At 39.3% G+C, this 23,197-nt stretch overlaps 1 protein-coding gene and 1 long non-coding RNA gene across 6 annotated transcripts in view; one reads left to right on the top strand and one right to left on the bottom strand.

The window, feature by feature from the left end:
* Window positions 1-23,197, top strand: part of swt1 (SWT1 RNA endoribonuclease homolog) — an 83,743-nt gene that overhangs the window by 12,963 nt on the left and 47,583 nt on the right. For all 5 annotated transcript variants that reach the window (XR_009803699.1, XM_061883576.1, XM_061883577.1 and 2 more), the window contains 7 exons: window positions 1,957-2,099; window positions 2,246-2,384; window positions 6,355-6,494; window positions 6,576-6,709; window positions 7,357-7,503; window positions 20,503-20,569; window positions 20,641-20,702. Coding sequence is in view for 4 of the 5 variants with exons in the window: in XM_061883576.1 (XP_061739560.1) it covers window positions 1,957-2,099; window positions 2,246-2,384; window positions 6,355-6,494; window positions 6,576-6,709; window positions 7,357-7,503; window positions 20,503-20,569; window positions 20,641-20,702 (832 nt within the window). In the remaining variant the exon portion in view is untranslated. The remainder of the gene's footprint in view (window positions 1-1,956; window positions 2,100-2,245; window positions 2,385-6,354; window positions 6,495-6,575; window positions 6,710-7,356; window positions 7,504-20,502; window positions 20,570-20,640; window positions 20,703-23,197) is intronic.
* On the bottom strand, window positions 325-9,023 carry LOC133540722 (uncharacterized). The gene is made up of 3 exons (XR_009803701.1): window positions 8,837-9,023; window positions 2,556-2,602; window positions 325-1,045 (listed from the first exon to the last, which is right to left on the bottom strand). It is a non-coding gene; the product is annotated as an uncharacterized LOC133540722 (long non-coding RNA).

Here is a 23,197-nt window from a genome sequence, read left to right as displayed (position 1 = left end):
AATTCATGCATTTGCTCTATATTACCCAAAGGTACTCGGGCTAATAAGTTTGACATATTTTGGTAAAACTTAAAACAAAGTCCCTTTTCTGTTCCAGCAATAATGTTACCCTGTTGCATAAAGCAAGGTCCATAAAGACATGTTTATCCATAAAGGATGAGTTTGATCTGGGAGAACGCATTAACCCTAACCTAGCCTGTTAAACATCATTATGATTAAATAAATTAAACTAAAAAGTGATTGTCTGTCCATTATCAATGATCTCTGACTGCATAAACATCCTTCTAGATGAACGGACAAAGTTTCACGCAGACAAGCTCCATGTGTTCTTCTAATTGTATGTCCTTTAATTTCTTTCACAACAGATATGACAAATTCATAAATAAAAGTGGATCGCATGCGGACAACTATTACAAATACAGAGAAAATGATGACACTAAGATGACATTAATTGAATTAACAGACGAAATTACCAAAGCAGTAAATGGTAAAAAGTGTTCTACTGCAGTGTTCATGGACTTAACAAAAGCGTTTGCCCCAATTAATAATAAGATCTAAAAAATAGAACGGTATGCAATGCAATCAATAAATCAATCAAAGTGTACTTATATAGCCCTTAATCACACTTGTCTCAAAGAGCTGCACAAGCCACAACGACATCCTCGGCTCAGATTGTACATCAGGGCAAGAAAAAACTCAACCCGATGGGAACAACGAGAAACCTTGGAAGGAACCGCAGATGTGGGGACCCCCCACACCCCCTGGGTGACCGGTGCAATGGATGCCGAGTGGATTCGGTTAACAATGTTAGAGTCCAGTCCATAGTGGGGACAGCAGGGGATCCTCTAGCATGTAGGCATGTCGGGGCGTAGAGACGACACCGACTGATGCATAAGGAGTGGTCCACACCGGTCCCGACTTCATGTGAAAGTCCAGTCCATTCGGAGGCTAGCAGGGGATCATCTTGAATGGAGACAAGTCAGCAGCACAGAGACGTCACCAACTGATGCAAAGGGGAGTGGTCCTGTGGCTGATCTGTGGTCACCTAAGAGAGGGGGGCAGAGCAGAAAAGAGAGACATAAGATCAACTGGTCTAAAAAGGGGTCTATTTAGAGGCTAGCGTATACAAATTAGTTTTAAGTTAGTTAGCATCTCTAGCTGTTACCGATACTTCATACTTCCATCCATCTATTTTTTACCGCTTGTCCCTTTTGGGGTCGCGGTGGGTGCTGGAGCCTATCTCAGCTGCATTCGGGCGGAAGGCGTTGTACACCCTGGACAAGTCGCAACCTCAGCACTGGCATTCCATACGGTTAACAGTTAAAATTATGCTCAAAGAAAACAATAACCTGCTTCCCAAAAATGTTAAACAACTATTCTTACCTATGAGGAGAAATGCTGCACACGAAAAGATTTTTTGAATGCATGTACAACACTTAAATCATTTAGTTTATTAGTATGTGAAGTTAAATTATGGACTAGATTAGGCAAAGCAGTCAAACAAGTAACTAATATGAATTGTGATAATCATCTTGAACCTGACTGAAAAATGAGATAATATTATTCTTTCCATTATGTGAATCACAACTTATGAACAATGATTCGTTCATGAGAACAAATGTCATTGATCATTTATTGATTCAATGTGTTTGCGTTACAATTTGAGCACAGGAAGTAAACAAGTGTGTTAGAAATGGCTATGAAACTTATTTTTACTTATTTTTGAAATTGGAAATAAGTGCTGTACCATGTAACTGTATGCATGTTCAAAATGAATTAAAACCATAACCACAGTTTTAATAGCCGGTTAGCCTAAAACTTTAATGTATTCTGTGTATGTTCAATTATTTCTATCCTGTTTAGTATACTACGTGCATACACAGTAAATATAGCTTCTGTCTTTGTGATTGTCTGCAAGTCTTGTTCCTCCACTCATGTAGATGCATATACTTACAGAAAGCAAAAGGCAGAGTGCAGAAGAAGAAGAAGATGAGAAAATAAACAGATGTGTTTCTGAGTTTGAAGACTGCCTGCAGGAGGTCCTGTCCAATGTGCTTGAGAAGGAGATGAAAGCTGCTTATGATGATATGTGGCAAGAAGTGAGATAGTGATGTATTTTTATTCCTCCCCATACCCCAAATGAAATATGCTTGGTATCTTGAAATATTAGAATCAAAACACACATTTGTGCTTATTATATTGTTCAACACAAATATGTAATCATTGGTTTCTCTCCTTTCAATAGATTGTCTACCTGAAGCCTCCCTGGACTTTTCTAGATGTCCTCCATTGTTTTAAAAAGCACTGGAGGGCAGTGTTTGGCTTCATTGTCCCAAGGCCAATGTTGCAAACAGTTTTAAATCTCATTGACTTCTTCAAACGAGGTATGGATGTCTCATTTGGCTCTTAAATGTATTGGTATTTGAAATATAGAATTCTTCATGTGGTGGCTGGGAGCATATTAGCGTTCAAAAATGTTATACATCCTTAACTTTTCCAACAAATAAAAAAAATCATATCTAATTTGAATAATATATATTCAATGTGTACTCCACCTTCCGCCTGAATGCAGCCGAGATAGGCTTCAGCATCACCCGCTACCCTGAAAGGGACAAGCGGTAGAAAATGGTTGAATGGGATGGCACTACAACATTTCATTCATAAGAACATTTTATCGTTATAATATACTGTACAAACAAATATAAATTGTATTGAATTCATTTTCTGAACACTACCGTGGTGTTGGTCCCATCTGCAATATTCACAAAATAGAGGAGATGACACGTTCGATTGCTCACACACATCTGACTGCCTTCTGATTGAACAGGAGGAAAATGTCTGAGTCATCCGCTGCCATAAGCCTCTCTGCTGGGGAATGACGTTTTCTGCCCTGCACTGCGCCAGATCTCCCCGGAACTACAGATAGAATTAGGTCACCTGCTAAAACAGGACACTCCAATATGTGTCAGTATATACTGCTGAGTCGCCCTCTGCACCACTTCTTGTTCTGGCCCTCAATCCCTTTACTATATCTAATTAAATTACCCTTAGTCACGAGGCTTGAAGTGCCTCAGCCTCGCTTGCCTCTCTCACAGTGCATCTGTGTGGGAATATGTGCCAGACAACAAACACAATGGAGCGAATAACTGCAGATACTTCAGGTCAGGAACAAGTGACAAGAAGCATGCCCAAACATCACACCAATGCAGCAAGAAATTACTAATTAATGAGTATGATTACAATCATCTTGCCCAGGTACAACGGAAGTGTTCGCAAAGTTGAGCTCACGATGACCAAGCGAGGTTAAAGCAAGACGTTTATTTATTAGGCATTTGTCGGAGATCACTCTGCTTTTAAAATTAGAAAAAAAGAAAGGAGATTATTTAGTACTGCAAAGTAACTTATGTGGTACAGACGCTTTCTTTTATATGGCATATCCACAGATGGCAGGCAGGGAGTGTTCTGCCCTCTATTTTCTGTAGTGCATTTTGTTTATGCCTTTTATTTTGACATTAGTGGAGTGCACTTTTGTGTACTGACACACTTTTATTTTGACATGTGACATTAAAAAAACAGACAACCATGTTACAAATCTGACATCGAAGACCCTAGACGCCGAATTGGAAATCAGTTCTGCAGCCACATCTCTGCTGTAAGCTGCATTTTTCAACTTCTTGTAAACTCTGTGTGCTTTGCGCCTTTGAAAGCATTGCCTCTATTTGTTTTAGAAAGTTATTTAGACATACTGTGCAACCTAGATTTACGAACTTTATTGGTTCTTGAACATTGTTCGTGAATAGAAAAGTTTGTATAGTGAAGCAGAGTTTCCCTTAAGAAACAATGTAAATATGAATGATGGTTCCAGCCTTGACAACAGTTTGTACACTTGGAACAGAATCTACAGTAATATACAGTAATGTATATATATAAAAAAAAAATCTGTGTAATTGCTTGGATTTAAACTGACGTCACGTCCGGCTCATTGAATGGTGGTGGTGGTCAAACCAGTGTATGCTATCAAAGGGTACTAGACGCCATTTAGCCTGTCTCGAAGAAAATTGCTCTATGCTTGCGTCTTTTTCGACCATACGAACCGTTTAAATCCTGAAAAGGATAAAAGTTTCTTGAGAGTTCCTCGACAGGTAATCAAGAAGGGTGGAAGAGTGCCAAGTTTTTATGAAATACACGAGAAAAGCATACAGCTCACACTCCAATGTTCTTGAACATTGTTCGTGAATAGAAAAGTTTGTATAGTGAAGCAGAGTTTCCCTTAAGAAACAATGTAAATATGAATGATGGTTCCAGCCTTGACAACAGTTTGTACACTTGGAACAGAATATACAGTACTATACAGTAATGTATATAAAAAAAAAAAAAATCTGTGTAATTGCTTGGATTTAAACTGACGTCACGTCCGGTTCATTGAATGGTGGTGGTGGTCAAACCAGTGTATGCTATCAAAGGGTACTAGACGCCATTTAGCCTGTCTCGAAGAAAATTGCCCTATGCTTGCGTCTTTTTCGACCATACGAACCGTTTAAATCCTGAAAAGGATAAAAGTTTCTTGAGAGTTCCTCGACAGGTAATCAAGAAGGGTGGAAGAGTGCCAAGTTTTTATGAAAGACACGAGAAAAGCATACAGCTCACACTCCAGTCCAAGGGAGCAGAGCTGAAGAATGCACAAGTTTGAAAGTTTACTCCGTTAAAATGGTTTGTTTGAAATACTTTTAATGTTTAGTGTTCGGTAAAGCACCAACTAGGTGAGTCTAAATAAAATAAATCAAATGTGAGCAAGATCTGAAAGAGTTAAACCTTTACCAAAGGCAGCAATCATAAATAAAGAATGCATGAATGAAGAAATGTTGACCTCTGTAGTTATATTTTGATAAAGACAGGAAAAACACGCGTACTCGTACACGGTGCGTGTAACAGCAAAGGCAGGCAACAAACATGGATGTAAACATGAAGTTAAATCATGAAATGCAACATTACCCTAACAAAAACAATGCATGATTAAGCCGGGAGATTCTTGATACTAATGTCTTTGACACTGCCACACACAATGAAGTTGTAGACCTTCACGCTTTTCCAACTTTTTATCTGTTTTGTCATGTAGAATGGCATCTACAGCACATAATAGTTTGATATGTTTGGGAACACCACCGACAAATAATTATTTCTCACTCTAAAATATTTTATTCGATATAGTATAGCGATCTATTCCATTGCATATTTAGATTTTTTGCTTGTATCTGCTCTTAGTAGGAAGATATAGGAAGATATAGGCAGCCTTGTGTACTCCGATTGTGCATGTGCTGCTTGTTGTACAACAGCCATCTTCGCTTGGTTGACTATAACCTGTTTTCACGTCCGGGAAGAAATCACTTGTCGGAATACAAGCAATAAAAAGTAAAAAAAACAACATCAAGCTGCTGTGTCCTCTGCTCTGCCAAGACGCGCTCACACATAAGTCACTATGATGCCCTCTCACAAACAAAATCACAAAAATCCTTTACTTCAACGACCATATTGCTACAATAAATAACATTTAAAAAAGTAAAATACTCACCCATTAACAACGACATAGAACTGACGAGAGGAGCAAACAGAGGGAGGGGGGAAAGACTGGGAGGCAGAGAGGAGAGCCGTACGCATCTGTGTGTTTATGCTTTGGAAGAGCAAGAGGCCACTCTGGAAAGAGAGAAGAGATTTTGTCTTCTCCTCTGCTGTGATATAATTGTATCTGAGATTTTTTCTAAGAAAAGACCTGCTTCATCACAATTAAAACTTATGCTTGTGAGTGCCATGAATATATACTCCTTGCAAATAGTCTTTTTTTTTTTTTAAAGCTCTGCAGTGGTTACTTACTTGCCATGCTGGTCTGTTGAGATTTTGGGACTCCTATTGAGTTAGCAAAATGGACAAAACTTGTCCAAAAGGTAGAAAAACAAAGAAAAGGCAAATATGATACGCGAATTCTCCAACACAGCAAGTTAAGTGTGAGACTCCGCCTCTTGACAAAGTTTCGCCTTGCTTTCATGCCTGAAGGCACCTAAATAAAGTGTTCGTCCACAGAGACATTGTTTGCACACAGAGGCATATTTGGCCTGATTTAAAAGTTTGTATCTCGAAAAGTTTGCATATAGAGGGGTTTGTAAATCGAGGTTCCACTGTATTATGTCAACAAGAGTGCATCCCGTCTGTTTTCCTTGCTTTCCACAATGCTAGTAACTGGTAAATCATCTATTTTTTTTCATCTACATGGAGGGCTGCAGAACAAATGGTTTTTAGCCCATTTAAGAACACACAATGGTGGATGATCTGATTTCAGATATTCTGTATGTATTTCCTCAGGACAATCAAGGGACCGTAGTTCAACACTGAGAATCCTCCAAGAAGCTAAGGAGTTTGTAAAGGAATTTGGGGAAAGTTCAAGCCTTGTTCCCAGGGCCCTTACTGCAATGGACAATATTCTCAATAAACTGAAACATAAGGTCTGCTTGAGGCATGAAATGATTCTCCTTTGTTGATAAAAGAGAAACAAGCGCTTATAATTCATATTTTCTTTTGTCTAGGCTGAATCAGTTGTCAGCAGTGATGTTGTAATGAATGAGGATGAAGAAGCCAAACAACTCCCTACCTCTCATGCCACTCACGATGAAGTCTGGGCCATGTTTGAGAACATCTGGTGTAACGTTTGTCAAATAAGGTGAGCATAGTAAGCTGTTTCACTTTTTTATGCACAGGTTCTGTTGTGCAAAGAATACAATCAAAAGTAAGCACTGTACTAAATTTCATATAGATATATTTGTTTGCCTGGAGTTTTCAGTGTATATGTAAATAACAATTTTTACTTTTTACTGTGTTTGCATTTTTTTAAAGCGGTAGAAAATGGATTGGATGGAAAATAAAATATTTTAAACCTTTAAAATTGTATTACCGGATGATTGTGTGTCTTAAATGTGTAATTTCAAACCAAGTTCCAGGCCATTTAAATTTAGCATAGCAAAACAAATTGAATGTGATTAAATCTGTTTAATCTCATTTATTAGGTTGGGGTTTATTAGGTAACATTTTAGTGTAACAAGAGCATTTCAATTGCATCCAAATCCAGATTTCTACAACAAAATGGAAATACATTTGTCTCAGTGTTGAAGCCTTAGCAGAGGTATGCACTCGTGTAATCTGTGTTCACCTGTATTTTATTTTATACATAGCATACAGTACACGATGGAGTCCTGCTGTGTTCTTCACATAAAGTCTGCAAAAGCCCCTCATACACTTACAACAACAAAACAAAACAAGTCAAATGATGTATTCTGACACAGCAGGTCATTTTGTCTGTTATTATTGCAGCTTGGAAGTGTTCAAAGCTTTGGCCTTTGACCCTCACACCAGACAGAGTTCTTTGCCAGTCCGAGGTCCTCCACCCCCACAGGATGCTGTGGCTTATCTGAGCCAAATGTCCTCTATGGTCTCACAGCTGCTGCAAGCCTTCATCAGGTACTTTGGTCTCAGTCCACTAATCTCACTGCTCCCAGCTCCAGCTCACTAATTAACCTTCTACCTCTCTTTAAAGTCATGGATGCAAATCTGAATGACAAAGTCTGAAAAACATACCATAATAGGACTCCATTGTATTGAAACACAAAACCAAAGAGGAAAAAATGTTGTACTGTACAGTAAGCCATTGTTCTCTCTGAATCAAGTTGTCATTGTCAGTCCTTGTCAGTTTTCAAACAGTGACATGTTTACATAAATGGAATTAAGATTTTCTCATGCCTTCACAGGTGTTTTCTTGTTTTCTCCGCAGTCCTTGGCCTGTCCTTAAACCCCTCCATCTCCCTTGTCGTTGCAATACGTCTAATAGCGGCTCACAGGCGTGGGATTTTAGATATGTTCTAATCACCTCAACCTTCTAACTGCGTCTTATCACCTTTCCCACATTGCCACAGACCATAATACTCACTCCAGTGCTGTTTTACATCTGAGAGCCAGCGTCTTTTGCAGTTGACATTTGTGTTTTTTACGCATATGTGTAATTCTGACAAAAAAGAACCAACATTTCCACTGCAGAAGACACTGGTTCTCAGGAGGATATGAGGCACCACATTTTTAAAACTTGTCTTACCACACGGGATTTGCATTAACATTAAGTTGCATTATAAATAGTTGTGCCTTATAATGTTTTTAGTTGAAAAAAGGAAGTTGATCAAATAATTGTTTAGCAGGTGGATTCAGAAGTATTTGGAAATCCATCCATCCATCAATTTTCTACCGCTTATTCCCTTTGAGGTTGCGGGGGGCGCTGGTGCCTATCTCAGATACAATCGGGCGGAGTATTTGGACGATGATGTACTTTTTTATGAATCGGCTACCTCCCGCCTCCAAAGACATGCAACTGGGGATAGGTTGATTGGCAACACTAAATTGGCCCTACTGTGTGAATACGAGTGTGAATCTTTTATGTCTATCGGTGTTGAACCTGTGATGAGGTGGCGGCTTGTCCAGGGTGTACAACGCCTTCCGCCCGAATGCAGCTGAGATAGGCTCCAGCACCCCCCGCGACCCCAAAGGGACAAGCGGGAGAAAATGGATGGATCAATGGATGATTTTGACTTTTTTACACATTTTTTGGGTGCACTGGTACTGTAGTAGTACAGTTAAGGCCCAAACATGTTCGGGCGGAACGTAGTTAAAATTTTATGACCGCGCTGCTGGGCATGTATTTTCACATCGACTCGTCACCTGTCACAGATTTGAATTTTGCTAACAAAACATTATTATACAAATAAAATTAAGCCAGCGTATGAATGAAATGTTTTGTAAGACTCACCTCTTAGACAATTTTCGACACAGTGGATTTGCCCGGTCCAAAAATCTGCAACGTTTTTATGCCGCCAGAACAAGCCAAAATTATTGGGCATAAAAAACTCACTGTACGTGTGCACAGACTCGTTTTGCATGTGTGTGGCGGCTTTTTGCGCTCACGTTGTGTCTTTCTCTTTCTCCACGTGTGCGATGTTCCACCCTTTTGGCACTAAGGGCCCAGCAACTCCCCTCTTTTCAGAGTAAGGCAAGTCATCATGACGGGAGGATATGGAGGTTAATTTGTGTATTTATTACAAATGCTTTTTTTTTGTTTACACAAAATTAATGTAACTTAATTTTTTGCATTTAAATTTTGTGAACTGAATTTTTTTACATCAAATTATGCTGACAACCTCATTGAAAATAATGTATTGGCAAAATGTGTGTGTGCAAACATTCAGTGTAAAATAATTCAGTGTTTGAAAATTCAGTGTAAAGAAATTCAGTGTTGAAAAATTTGCTGCTTCAAAAAGCAAGACTTTCTTCCGGTAAATTAAGACTGAAGCAATTGATCCTGTCTCAGAACCATTCAAAGAGGTGTCAAGTTTGAAGTCATGTGACACGAGTCTTTCAAAACAGTATAAAAAAGGCAGTTAACTGGACTACAGGGGCATTGTACAACATAATAAACATTTCAATGCGGTCCGTTGGATAGTTTCAAACTATAGAAATGGTTCCAATGGTTAGAATTAGAGATGTCCGATAATGACTTTTTTGCCAATATCCGATATTCCGATATTGTCCAACTCTTAATTACCGATTCCGATATCAACCGATACCGATATATATGGCCGTGGAATCAACACATTATTATGCCTAATTATTTTGTGATGCCCTGCTGGATGCATTAAACAATGTAACAGGGTTTTCCAAAATAAGAGAACAACTTCAACTCAAATTATGGAAAAAAGTGCCGTATTTATTATTGAAGTCACGAAGCGCATTATTATTTTTAACATGCCTTAAAACAACAGCTTGGAATTTGGGATATGTTCTCCCTGAGATAATGCTGATACCCACTACAACTATGGGAAATACTATTCTTTGACTTTCACAAAGTCTGAGTCTAAGAAAGTGCACTATTCCTTTTTTAAAAAAATAAATAAAACATGCCTCAAAACAACAGCTACAAAAGCAATTAAGTCACACAGCTTCAGTCCAGAGTATACTAAAGTAATAAAGTAAACAATAACATAGTCCTCATTTAGTGCAAGACTGCCTTGCATACTGTATAACAGGAAATTATAAACTGGGCTCAATCTGCCCTGCTCTAACGTATTTGTTTGAGTAACACAAATGTGCTGCAAGCTAGTGGTGATTGCTTGAAGTGGCCTACCAGTCAGCCAGAGCTTCTGAAATGCTGCAGCTCCGTTCACTGCAAGCTGCAAAGTGTGCGCCATCCAGGGCAGACTATTCACACACAAGTCCACCGTCGTGCGTTGTCGTAAACTGTCGCCCCGGGGTAGTTTTTGTTGTATTTTTGTTTTTTCTTGACGGAGTATAACTGTGTGGTAATACTTTTTTTCGGTGTTTGCTTTTCATCCATCTTCCGCTTGCATTCATCGTGTATCTCCTTATGATTCTTTAAGAGGTGGGAGATCAAATTGCTCGTGTTAAAGAAAGACGTCTTGGTTCCTCCTCGCATAACCAACTTTTTGCAGTCATTGCAAATTGCCAGCTTTTTATCCGTCAGACACACTTTAATATAATCCCAAACCATAGACATGGTGTCGTTAGTCAGTCCCCGAGCGAGTTTGCTTGTTAGCCAGGCTACACCGGCAACAACACACTCTCGTTGTTGTTGTGCTGCGCTCGTGGTGGTTTGATGAGGTCATCAAGCATTGGTAGTAAACCTCTCATGCTGCAGTTGTCAGCTCCTGCGTTGTGTGTGGGACAGGGTAAAGGGAAGAAGGGAGGGCCTGCTGACTGGGTTTATATCCGTGTTTTACCGGATATTAACTCGGGCTAGGCGATATGGCCTTTTATTGATATCTCGATATTTTTAGGCCATGTCACGATACATGATATATATATTGAAATTTTGCCTTAGCTTTGAATGAACACTTGATGCATTTAATCACACCAGTATGATAATTCTATGTGTCTACATTGAAACATTCTTGTTCATACTGCATTAATATATGCTCATGTTCAACTTTCTTGCGGAGAGAGAAATCACAACTAAGTCTATTTACCAAAACTGTATTTATTAAACAGTTATTAGGCAGTGGCACAAACATTCATGTCATTTCCAAAACAGAAAGTGCAAGATTGTCAGAGACATTTAAAAATAAGCTACAAGTGCACTTTTGTGAATGATGTCACACAAGATATTTCTATAAGTGTCAAATAAAAATGAGCTGCCTAATAGGAAATCAAATAGTGAATGTCCTTCGCTATGTCGTAGGTTCCTGCGGACGTTATCTCCTTCTGTTATTGACTTTTTTTTTCATATAGTGTTGATCTGAAAATAGTTGCTTGGGCATTTTGTTGGTGTGGTACCGGCCGGAGATGTTGACATGCAGAGTTTCAAGCACTACTCATTCTCTAGCGGGTGACTTCAAATGATCCTACATTAGCAGTGCTGCTACTTTTTGTAACAATGATTTTGCCGCATAAATGTTGAACATATTCCCTCTTGAAGCCAAACCACCGCCGAACGATGGATCCCGTTCTGTTTTTCTTGGTAATTAATTCTTCCTCCATTTGTTACCAGATTTGCACCTTCTCTCTCTCGTATTACCACCCGCACCTCACGTTAGCATCACAGCTAACATTACCATGTCGCTACTTGTCTCCTCCGCAGGAGCATGTGATGTTGTACACGTGACGTGAGGAAGAAGGTGCGCTTGTCTAAGTCTCTTTGAGAAGGAGACACAAGAAAGAGTGGAAACGCCTGTAGTGTAATGCCCGCAGCTAAAAGCAACTGCGTGAGAATGTATACTTGAATATCACGATTTAGTCATTTTCTATTTCGCACAGAGACAAACCCGCGATATATAGAGTATATCGATATACAGCCCAGCCCTAATATGTATCGCTCCGTACAACGGCGTTTTAAAAAGTCATTAATTTTACTTTTTGAAACCGATACAAATAATTTCCGATATCACATTTTAAAGTATTTATCGGCCGATAATATCGGCAGGCCGATATTATCAGACATCTCTAGTCAGAATCATGCAGGGACAGAGTGTGCGGGGCTTGTTTACACAGCAAAAAGCCTAATAGTGGGTGTCAGACGCAGATTTTTACAACAAAGTTCTATAGAACAATGACGTTTAAAAAAATATTTGGTTGTATTTTAACCTTGGCATTTATGTTTCGCCGTGTTTGTTGCATCCTTGTGGTTCTTGCTCAATTGCAAAGATCTCGATCAAGGAGGTGATCTGCAGTAGAGGAGCAAGAGTAGAATGTTACACACGTAAAGAAAAAGAGACACATTACGAACGCAAAAAGACACTGGCGTAAGGTTGGACCCTCACCCCTGGCAAAACTGGGGTAGATCCTGCTGAAATCATATGTGTTGAATGAAAACAGAATCATTTTGAATCGGAAAAATATCGTTTTTGAATCGAGAATCTCGTTGAATCGAAAAAATCGATTTATAATCGAATCGCAACCCCAAAAATCGTTATTGAATCGAATCGTGTAACACCCAAACATTCGCAGCCCTAGTATTTATAATTTTTTTTTAATCTGTCCTTTTTCGCCCATCCTTCAATCCATTGTCTACCGCTTGTTACTGGGTCTCCTAGGCAGATGCGGCACGCCAGCGTCCAAACTCCAGCCCGCGGGTAGTCCCGACTAAAAAATAAATAAATTGGTATTTATAATATTTTTTTAATTTGTCCTTTTTCGCACATCCTTCAATCCATTGTCTACCGCTTGGTACTGGGTCTTCTGGGCAGATAGGGCACGCCAACGTCCAAAATCCGGCCCACGAGTAATACCAAGTAAAAAAAAAAAAGTATATATATATATATATATTTCTAGATATATCTATATATATGTATATATAGATATATATCTATATAGATATATCTATATCTATATATATATATAGATATAGATATATCTATATAGATATATATCTATATATATATATCTATATAGATATATAGATATGTATATTTTGTTTTTTTAATCTTTCCTTTTTCGCCTATCCATCAATTCATTTTCTACTGCTTGTTACTGGGTGTCCTAGGCAGATAAGGCACGCCAGCATCCAAAATCCGGCCCGAGGGTAATACCAAGTAAAAAAAATATATATATATGTATGTATATATATATATTTTTTTTATTTATTTTATTTATTTATTTATTTTTATTATTATTTTTTTTAATCTTTCCTTTTTCGTCCATCCATCAATTCATTTTCTACTGCTTGTTACTGGGTCTCAGAGGCAGATAAGGCACGCCAGCATCCAACATGCAGAGAATAATTTCACCACACCTCGTATGTGTGAAAATCATTGGCGTATTTTTCAGAGTATAAGTTGCACTGAAGTATAAGTCGCATTTTTTGGGGAAATGTATTTGATAAAACCCAACACCAAGAATAGATATTTGGAAGGCAATTTAAAAATAAATAAAGAATAGTGAACAACAGGCTGAATAAGTGTGCGTTAGATGACGCATAAATAACCAACTGAGAACGTGCCTGGTATGTTAACGTAACATATTATGGTAAGAGTCATTCAAATAACTATAACATATAGAACATGCTATACGTTTACCAAACAATCTGTCACTCCTAATCGATAAATCCCATGAAATCTTATACGTCGAGTCTCTTACGTGAATGAGCTAAATAATATCAATTGATAATTTCACACATAAGTCGCTCCTGAGTATAAGTCGCACCCCTGGCCAAACTATAAACAAAAACTGTGACTTTTAGTCCGAAAAATACGATACTTTAACAAAAAAAATGTTGTTTTTGTTTTTTTTATTATAATTTTTTCTTAATCTGTCCCTTTTCGCACGTCCATCAATCCATTTTCTACCGCTTGTTACTGGGTCTCCTAGGCAGATACGGCATGCCAGCGTCCAAAATCCGGCCCACGGGTAGTACCAAATAAATAAATAAAAAAAATTTTTATTTTTATTTTATTATTATTTGTTTTAATCTGTCCTTTTTCGCCCATTTATCAATCCATTTTCTACCGCTTGTTACTGGGTCTCCTAAGCAGATCTGGCACGCCAGCGTCCAAAATCCGGCCCGCGGGTAGTCCCGACTAAAAAAAAAAAAAATTGGTATTTATAATTTTTTTTTAATCCGTCCTTTTTCGCCCATCCTTCAATCCAATGTCTACCGCTTGTTACTGAGTCGCCTAGGCAGATATGGCACGCCAGCGTCCAAAATCCGGCCCGCGGGTAGTCCCGACTAAAAAAAAAAAAGAATTGCTATTTATAATTTTTTTTTAATCTGTCCTTTTTCGCCCATCCTTCAATCCATTGTCTACCGCTTGTTACTGGGTCTCCTAGGCAGATATGACACGCCAGCGTCCAAAATCCGGCCCGCGGGTAGTCCCGACTAAAAAAAAAAAAAAAGGTATTTATAAAAAAAATTTAATCTGTCCTTTTTCGCCCATCCATCAATCCATTTTCTACCGCTTGTTATTGGGTCTCCTAGCCGCTCAAGCAAACCGTATTGTCTAAAAATGCATTTTCCCAGCGGTAACGGGACGTCATCACACTTGCGCCACAAAGGTGGCAAGTGCGCAATCTTTCACTCAATTAGTGCACGAGGGGAAAAAAAGGACGAAATCGTTGGGGAAACATGAATTGGGCACCGAGTGTAGACTTTTTAAACATCAGTGGACGTATGACTTTTGTTCAGTTTAAGGAAAAGACAGTTTGGATTGTATTTATTTATTGAAGCGCGGCCCCTTGTCCAATTTTTTTAACCCAATACGGCGGGTCAAAAAGTTTGGGGGCCCCTGCTCTAAATGATACAGGTAGTCCCAGTGTGTACTGTATGTGTGTAACTGTCTAGCTCACATTACTAACTCTAACCGACATACCGCGGCCCAATACAACACAATAATCTGTAAAACGGGATTGTGCCGTGGACCCCATTTTTTTTACATTGTGGTGTAGTGGCAGGTAGACTGGGGTGTAGGGCTAGTAAACGAGCTAAATCTGTTGTGCATCTTAGCCGGCTCACCGTAGCTTGTCTGCAGTTTCAGGCTGCTACAAACTGGGCTAGTTAACTCAATACGGTCTAACGCTATCAAACTTGTTCACGGCATCTAAAGTTACAAAGTTATACTCTGCTCTACCTGGTGGACATGTCTTTCTAGCAGGGACAACCTCCCAAGGGGAAGGGTGCAAAAATGGTGGCTTTGGACCGGCCTACGCTTAGTTTTGCCAGCTCAGCAGCTAGCTAGCTGAAAGGGAAGCGGTTAAACAATGAGAGCAAGTACTTTATGTGTTTGATAAGACTACCGAAGTGTGTTGGAAAAGGGCTAAAGAAGGCTATACAATATTTAGAAGCACACCAAATACAATTATAGCACTTGACTTTGACGATGAAGCAGCATGGAGCACATCCAAACAAACAGCAGCATGAATGAGCAACTGCGTGAACAAATTTTTTTGTCTGAAGTAACTGGGAGGTATTTAGTAAAAATATTACTAAATAAAGATAACACAATATCAACCCACTGATGTCCAAGGAGGAGTTCAAGTCTTTTTCGCAAGTGGGGTAAGAGTGGATTGTGAGATCGACATGCGGATCGGTGCAGCGTATGCAGTGATGTTGACCCTTTATCGGTCAATCGTGGTGAAAAAGGAGCTGAGACGAAAGGCAAAGCTCTCAATTTACCTGTTGATTTACATTCCTATCCTCACACATGGTCATGAGCTTTGGGTTATGACTGAAAGTACAAGGTCACGGTTACAAGCAGCCGAAATTAGTTTCTTTCGTTGTGTGGCGGGGCTCTCCCTTAGAGAAAGGGAGAGGAGCTCAGAGTAAAGCTGCTGCTCCTCTACATCAAGAGGAGCCAGATGAGGTGGTTCAGGCATCTGGTAAGAATGTCCCCCAGGCGGTTCCCTGGGGAGGTGTTTAGGGCACATCCAACCGGTAGGAGGCCATGGGGAAGACCCAGGTCATGTCGTAGAGCAGGGGTGTCAAACTAATTTTAGATCGGGGGCCACATGGAGAAAAATCTACTCCCAAGTTGGCCGGACTGGTAAAATCCCTGCACGATAACTTAAAAATAAAGACACCTTCAGATTGTTTTCTGTGTTTAAAAATAGAAGAAGCACATTCGGAAAATGTACAAATCATAATGATGTTGTTTTTTTACACTTACATGTTGCGGTTAATGGTATTCTATCTTTATTTGTCGTTATCTATATTTTCTGAATGAATGATGTGATAATGTTCCTCAGTCAACTCAATGGTGTTCATTTTCAATCAATCAAGATAAAAAAATATCAAAATCAATTTACAGTATGCCATGTTTGTAGTTTGATCATTTTCTTTGATTGATGTACTAACACCATGTGGTTTATTTTGTACAAATGTACCATCATCTACAGCAGGAGTGGGCAACCTTTACCACTCAAAGAGCCATTTTGACCTGTTTTACAAAATAAAGAAAACTATGGGAGCCACAAGACTCTTTTGAAATTTAAAATTAAATAACACAGCGTACAAAGTTTTTTTGTGCTTTGTATTAACCAGGGGTCTCCTCGAACACGCAGCCCGCACCTCAACATGAAAATTTGATAATAGTGCGGCCCGCGAGTTTTATTTGGATGCCGCTTGACGACATCACATTTGCTAACCATCTCAATTTTTCCAGGAGACTACCGAGTTTCAGAGAAACCATTCTCTTGACTGTCTGCTGGTTTTCACCCACACAACAATAATAAGGGCGTGCTATGATGACAATGCGTTTAGCGCCCTATACAACCGTAAAAAACAGCTAATCAGCCCATTCACATGTTGTATGAGGCTTCTGAAGACACACACAGGGGACTGCAAGGCATACTTGGTCTACAGTCATACAGGTTACATTGAGGGTTGTGATATAAACAACTTTAGAACTCTGACTAATATGCGCCACACTGTGAAACCAGACCAAACAAGAATGACAAACACATTTCAGGAGAACATCTGCACTGTAACACAACATAAAAACAACAGAACAAATACCCAGAATCCCATGTATCCCGAACTCTTCCGGGCTACATTATACACCTTTGCTACCACCAAACCCTGCCCACTTCAACCTACGTAAGGAGGGGGGTGGTAGTGGGGGTTTATAATGTAGCCCGGAATGGTTAGGGATGCATGGGATTCTGGGTATTTGTTCTGTTGTGTTTATGTTGTGTTACAGTACAGATGTTCTCCCGAAATGTGTTTGTCATTCTTGTTTGGTGTGGGTTCACAGTGTGGCGCATATTAGTAAGAGTGTTAAGGTTGTTTATATCACAACCCTCAGTGTAACCTTTATGGCTGTTGAGCAAGTATGCCTTGCAGTCGCTTGCGCGTTGAGTCAGCAGCCGAACACTAGATGTGGCCGGCTGGCACTCAGATAGCATAGTATTAAAGCGGACGCGACGACATGGTCAAGAGGACGTTTAAGGCATTGCCATCACGGCACGCCCTTAATATTGTTGTCTGGGTGAAAATCTGAGAATGTTATCCTGGGGAGATTTCTGGGAGAGGCACTGAAAAACGGAAAACCTCCCGGAAAAATGGGGGGGTCGGCAAGTATGCAGCTGAGCCACATCAGAGTGATTAAAGAGCCGCATGCGGCCCCGGAGCCGTTGGTTGCCGACCCCTGATCTACAGATATACAAAGAATTGCTATTGCAACATCCAGTAGACACATGTATAAGAGCTTTTTCTTTCATTCAAAAATTTCAGGTTAATTTGTATACATAGCAAACTCATCCCGCGGGCCGGATAAAACCTGTTCGCGGGCCGTACATTTGACACCCCTGTCGTAGAGACTGTCTCCTCTCTGGGCTGGAATCACTTCAGGATCTCCCGGGAGAGGTTGACAAAGTAACTAGGGAAAGGGAAGTCTTGGGTTCTCTGCTTTGGCTGCTGCTCGCGCGACTTGAATCCAGATAAGCGGAAGAAGATGGCTGGATGGATGGCTGTGGATGATAGTGCCTACTGTGGAAAGTACCTGCCCCATTCTGTGACGTGGAACCACAATCCACCATTCACGTCACGTCTGGTTTGGGGATCAGTTTATTGTATTCTTTCAAAAAGAAAAGGGTAAAATATAAGGATTTCTTTATAACGCGATTTTAGGAATAACATGAGTGGTATTTTATGGACCTCAACAACCTAATTATATCGGACTTTGAGTGTAAAACCTTCTGCTCTCTCTGACGGACATGTGATTCATGTTTCGTACACTGTATGTCTCAGCACTTCCGCACTTTTTAAACAACAAACACGGGAACTGAGGTAAAGCACAGTTGCCTACGAGACGGCTCGTCTTATCATCACTTGTTTGAGCTAATATTTGAAACACCCAATACACACTGTATATCTTGCTCATTTATATCTATTATTCAATGTTTCCTATATTTTACCTACACAACCCAAAACCATTGAAGTTGGCATGTTGTGTAAATCTTAAATAAAAACAGAATGCAATGATTACCAGATCCTTTGCAACCTATATTAATTTGAACACACTGCAGAGACAAGATACTTAATGTTCGAACTGGAAAACTTTATTATTTGCCAATATTAGCTCATTTAGAATATGATGCCTGCAATATGTTTCAAAAAGTAAGTGAGTGTATTTGTGCCTAAGGCATGGGTAATTTACACATCTGTGAAGGTAGCATTAATGCTGAAAGGTATATACAGGTTTTGGAGCAACATATGTTGCCATCCAAGCAACGTTATCGTGGACACCCCTCTACGTATTTCAGCAAGACAATGCCAAACCACGTGTTACAACAGCGCGGCTTCAAAGTAAAAGAGTGTGGGTACTAGACTGGCCTGCCTGTCGTCCAGACCTGTCTCCCATTGAAAATGTGTGGCGCAATATGAAGCCTAAAACACCACAACGGAGACCCCGGACTGTTGAACAACTTAAGATGTACATCAAGCAATAATGGGAAGTAATTCAACCTGGAAAAACTTAAAAAATTGGTCTCCTCATTTCCCAAACGTTTACTGAATGTTGTTAAAAGGAAAGACCATGCCACATAGGGTAAAAATGCCCTTATGCCAACTTTTTGCTGCCAGTTAATGATTATTTGCAAAAAAATTCAGTTTTTCAGTTCGAACATTAAATATATTGTCCTTGCAGTGTATTCAACAGAATATAAGTTGAAAAGGATTGGCAAATCATTGTATTCTGTTTTTATTTACGTGCCAACTTCTCTGGTTTTGGGTTTTGTAGTACACCGTTGCATGCAAGAAATAGCTATCTACCTTTTTTCATAGACTTACTTTGTATATGAATGACAGATTCCATTAGAGCAACAAAAAGCTGTTCCAACCAATGACTGGTATCAAATAATTAAGAAGAAATGCATCCTCCTCCCTTTTTTGAAGTATGATCGTGTTCTGACTTAAGCAGTGGGGTCCGCTGTACTGAGATGATGATTCTAGTAGTCTTTTTTGTATTTAGTCTGTCCATCTGTCCTTGTTCTATGCCGCTTGTCGGTAAGCACAACCAGAATTATTCTGTACATAAGGCACACCTGGTTCTAAGGCGCAGTGTCACTTTTTGAGAAAATTAATTTTAAGTGCGCCTTATAGTTCGAAAATACTGCATGCGCCAGTCACTTTCCCATACATATCGAACTATTGTGCTCCAGATGCCATTGTACACGACAAAACAAATGGAAATTTTGAAAAGCATTGAGGTCTACAATTTTTTTGTGTGTGGCCGCGTCAAGGAAATTGGTATCAAGATTCTCCCGGATAAATATGCATCGTCTTTGCTCGGGTAAGGTTGCATTTCATGATTTAACTACACGCGTCTACTGCCATGTTTGTAGCTGTGGGAAGCGATGTTTACAAGTAGCGTGTTTTCCTCCATTTTTATCAAAATATACCTATAGATTTCAACATTGTATATCTGCTGAAAGCTTCTGAAATCTGATTGTTGCCTTTGATAGAAGCTCAACTCTTTCAAATTTTTCTCACATTTGCTTTCTTTTATTCCGACATGCTGAGTTGGTGCTTTTCAAAACAGTCGTATTAAACCTGTTTAAGAAATACAAATAATATCAAAATAATATTTAAATGGGAAATAATAAACATTAAAAATATATAAAATAAACTTTCAACAAAGTGATTACTGCAAAATCATGCATACTTCGTGTCTGCTCTCTTCGACTGGAGTGTGAACTGCATGCTTCACTTGTCGTTTTGTGAAATCTTGCACCCTTCCACTCTTTTAGATTACCTCTTGGGGAACTTTGAAGAAACGTTTATCCTTTTTGTGATTTGAACAATTCATACAGCCGAACACAACATAAGCATTTTACTCATTGAGAACAGAGCTAGCTTGACCACCACACATATTTGATTGGTGGGCCGTGAGCCGGATGTGACATCAGTAAAATCCAAGCAATAGTGTATACATACTGTATATATTATTTTGTAACATATCTCTCCTGTTGTTTTAGTGTTCTGTCCTCCTCTCCTGGTTTACAAGATGTGCAAGTGCTTCTCGGCATTATCAAATCCAATAAGGTCCGTGCTGATTCACGTCTATCTTATTTTATGCAAAGATCGTTCATTCTTTTTTTTTTGCACTGTCTTAGATAGTGGATTGCAGGCTGGCAGACACGGACCTCCTCAGTTGTTTTTCACAGCAAGACTACAGGTAAAACACACTATACTGATACTGTACTTATGTTTACTTTACGGACAAACGTATTGGGACACCTGGCCATTACAAATACATTAGGTAAAACTGTCCATCCAGCTAGACGAACACTGGTCAGTTGCAGGAAAATATATACAGTCGCGATCAAAAGTTTGCATACACTTGTAAAGAACATAATGGCTGTCTTTAGTTTCCAATACTTTCTACAACTCTAATTGTATTGTGATGGAGTGATTGGGCCACATACTTGTTGGTCACAAAAAACTAAATTGGAGCTGTTTGGCCACAATACCCAGCAATATGTTTGGAGGAGAAAAGGTGAGGCCTTTAAACCCAGGAACACCGTTTCTACCGTCAAGCACGGTGCTGGTAGTATTATGCTCTGGGCCTGTTTTGCTGCCAATGGAACTGGTACTTTAAATGGGACAATGAAAAAGGAGGATTACCTCCAAATTCTTCAGGACAACCTAAAATCATCAGTCCGGAAGTCGGGTCTTGGGCGTGGTTGGGTGTTCCAACAGGACAATGACCCCAAACACACATCAAAAGTGGTAAAGGAATGGCTAAATCAGGCTAGAATTAGGGTTTTAGAATGGCCTTCCCAAAGTTCTGACTTAAACGTGTGGACAATGCTGAAGAAACAAGTCCATGTCAGAAAAATAACAAATTTAGCTGACCTGCACCAATACTGTTAAGAAGTGTGGTCCAAAATCCCACTAGAAGCTTGCCAGATGCTTGTGGACGGCTACCAAAAGCACCTTATTGCAGTGAAACTTCCCAAGGGACATGTGACCAAATATTAACATATTGCTGTATGTATACAGTACTTTTGACCCCGCAGAATTGGTCACATGTTCAGTAGACACATAATAAATCCATAAAAGAACCAAACTTCATGAATGTTTTTTTGTGACCAACAAGTATGTGGTCCAATCACTCTATCACAAAAAAAAAGAGTTGTAGAAAGTATTGGAAACACAAGACAGCCATGACATTATGTTCTTTACAAGTGTATGAAAACTTTTGATCGGGATTGTATTTTTTTCATGAAATCAAATTAATTAGGAATTAATGTCCGCACTGTCATTTGCAACTGCCCAGTTCAGATTTATTGTGCCTGCACATCACTGCTCAGTTGGGACTTACTTAAATTGATTGCTGTAGTAAACAATGTAGACATTACTGCATACGCTGACAAGATGACAAAGTGTGTGTATTAAAAAAATACAACATGAGGTGCCCGTCCCAAAAGAATCGATTCACATACTAATTGCAATTTTGAGATAGGCACCAGCGCCCCCGTGACCCCAAAAAGGGAATAAGCGGTAGAAAATGGATGGATTGATTTATTCCAATTATAAATGCATCTATAATTTTCAATAATTGATTAAAAAAATAAATAATAATAATACTGGGACTGGGTTGGAGTTGGGGTTGCTCTATTTTCTAGTATTATTAGACTGATTAACATTCTTAGATTTTTGTAAAAAAAAAAAAAAAAGTTTTTTTAGGCCAACACTGCGCATACTGTGGCATACTGTGTAAGTTGTACATAGTCAGCAGCCAAAAAGAGCTTTACCAGTAACTTGTTTTGGGAAGGTTTGATGATCATTTTTATACCAAATTTTGTATTATGAGAATTGTGTTGAATCAAAAATGTATCTGACTCGAATTTTCACCTAAAGCATCAGAATCAAATCGAATCGTGAGGTGCCCAAAGATTCCCACCTCCATTACAACATCAATCAATCAATGTTTATTTATATAGCCCTAAATCACAAGTGTCTTATAGGGCCGCACAAATCACGACATCCTCGGTAGAGCCCACATAAGGGCAAGGAAAACCTCAACCCAGTGGGACGTCGGTGACAGTGACAATGATGACTATGAGAAACCTTGGAGAGGACCGCATATGTGGGCAAGCCCACAACAATTCTTCTAATGTTATTTCATCACAAAGAGAGAAACTATATTGGAGTATCCGCCATATATACAGTCATATCTGTGTTAATAGAACCCAGTTGTAGCTGGGACACATTGTCTTTAATCTCCTTTCTAATGAGTTCAATTTTCTGGAAGGAGGCCCTTGTTGGATTAGCAATGCTACTGTACTAAACAAAAATTTTGGATCGTTTTTATTAAGGCGGATGAGATTTGAGTAATATTTAGCTTTAGCTAAGGTAAGCATGCGTTTATAAGTTATTAAACTATCACTCCATGCTTGATGGAAAACCTCAAGTTTAGTCGCGCGCCATTTGCGTTCCAGCTTTCTACATGATAATTTATGAACTCTAGTTTCTTCTGTAAACCATGGGGTACACCTTTTTGGAGCCTTTTTTAACTTCAGCGGTGCTATACTATTAATGGTTTCGCGCAGGGCGTCGTTAAAGTTGTTAGTGAGGTTATCAATAGAGCCCACATAATTTTGGAATGGTGCCATTACCGAGGGCAGAAGGCCCGCAAGAGTCGGCGTTGTGGCAGCATTAATGTTG

The sequence above is a fragment of the Nerophis ophidion genome, linkage group LG22, assembly GCF_033978795.1.
Source record: "Nerophis ophidion isolate RoL-2023_Sa linkage group LG22, RoL_Noph_v1.0, whole genome shotgun sequence".
NCBI classification, from domain to species: Eukaryota; Metazoa; Chordata; class Actinopteri; order Syngnathiformes; family Syngnathidae; genus Nerophis; species Nerophis ophidion.
Note: the sequence above shows the minus strand (reverse complement) of the source record. Positions and strands in the feature narration are given on the sequence as shown.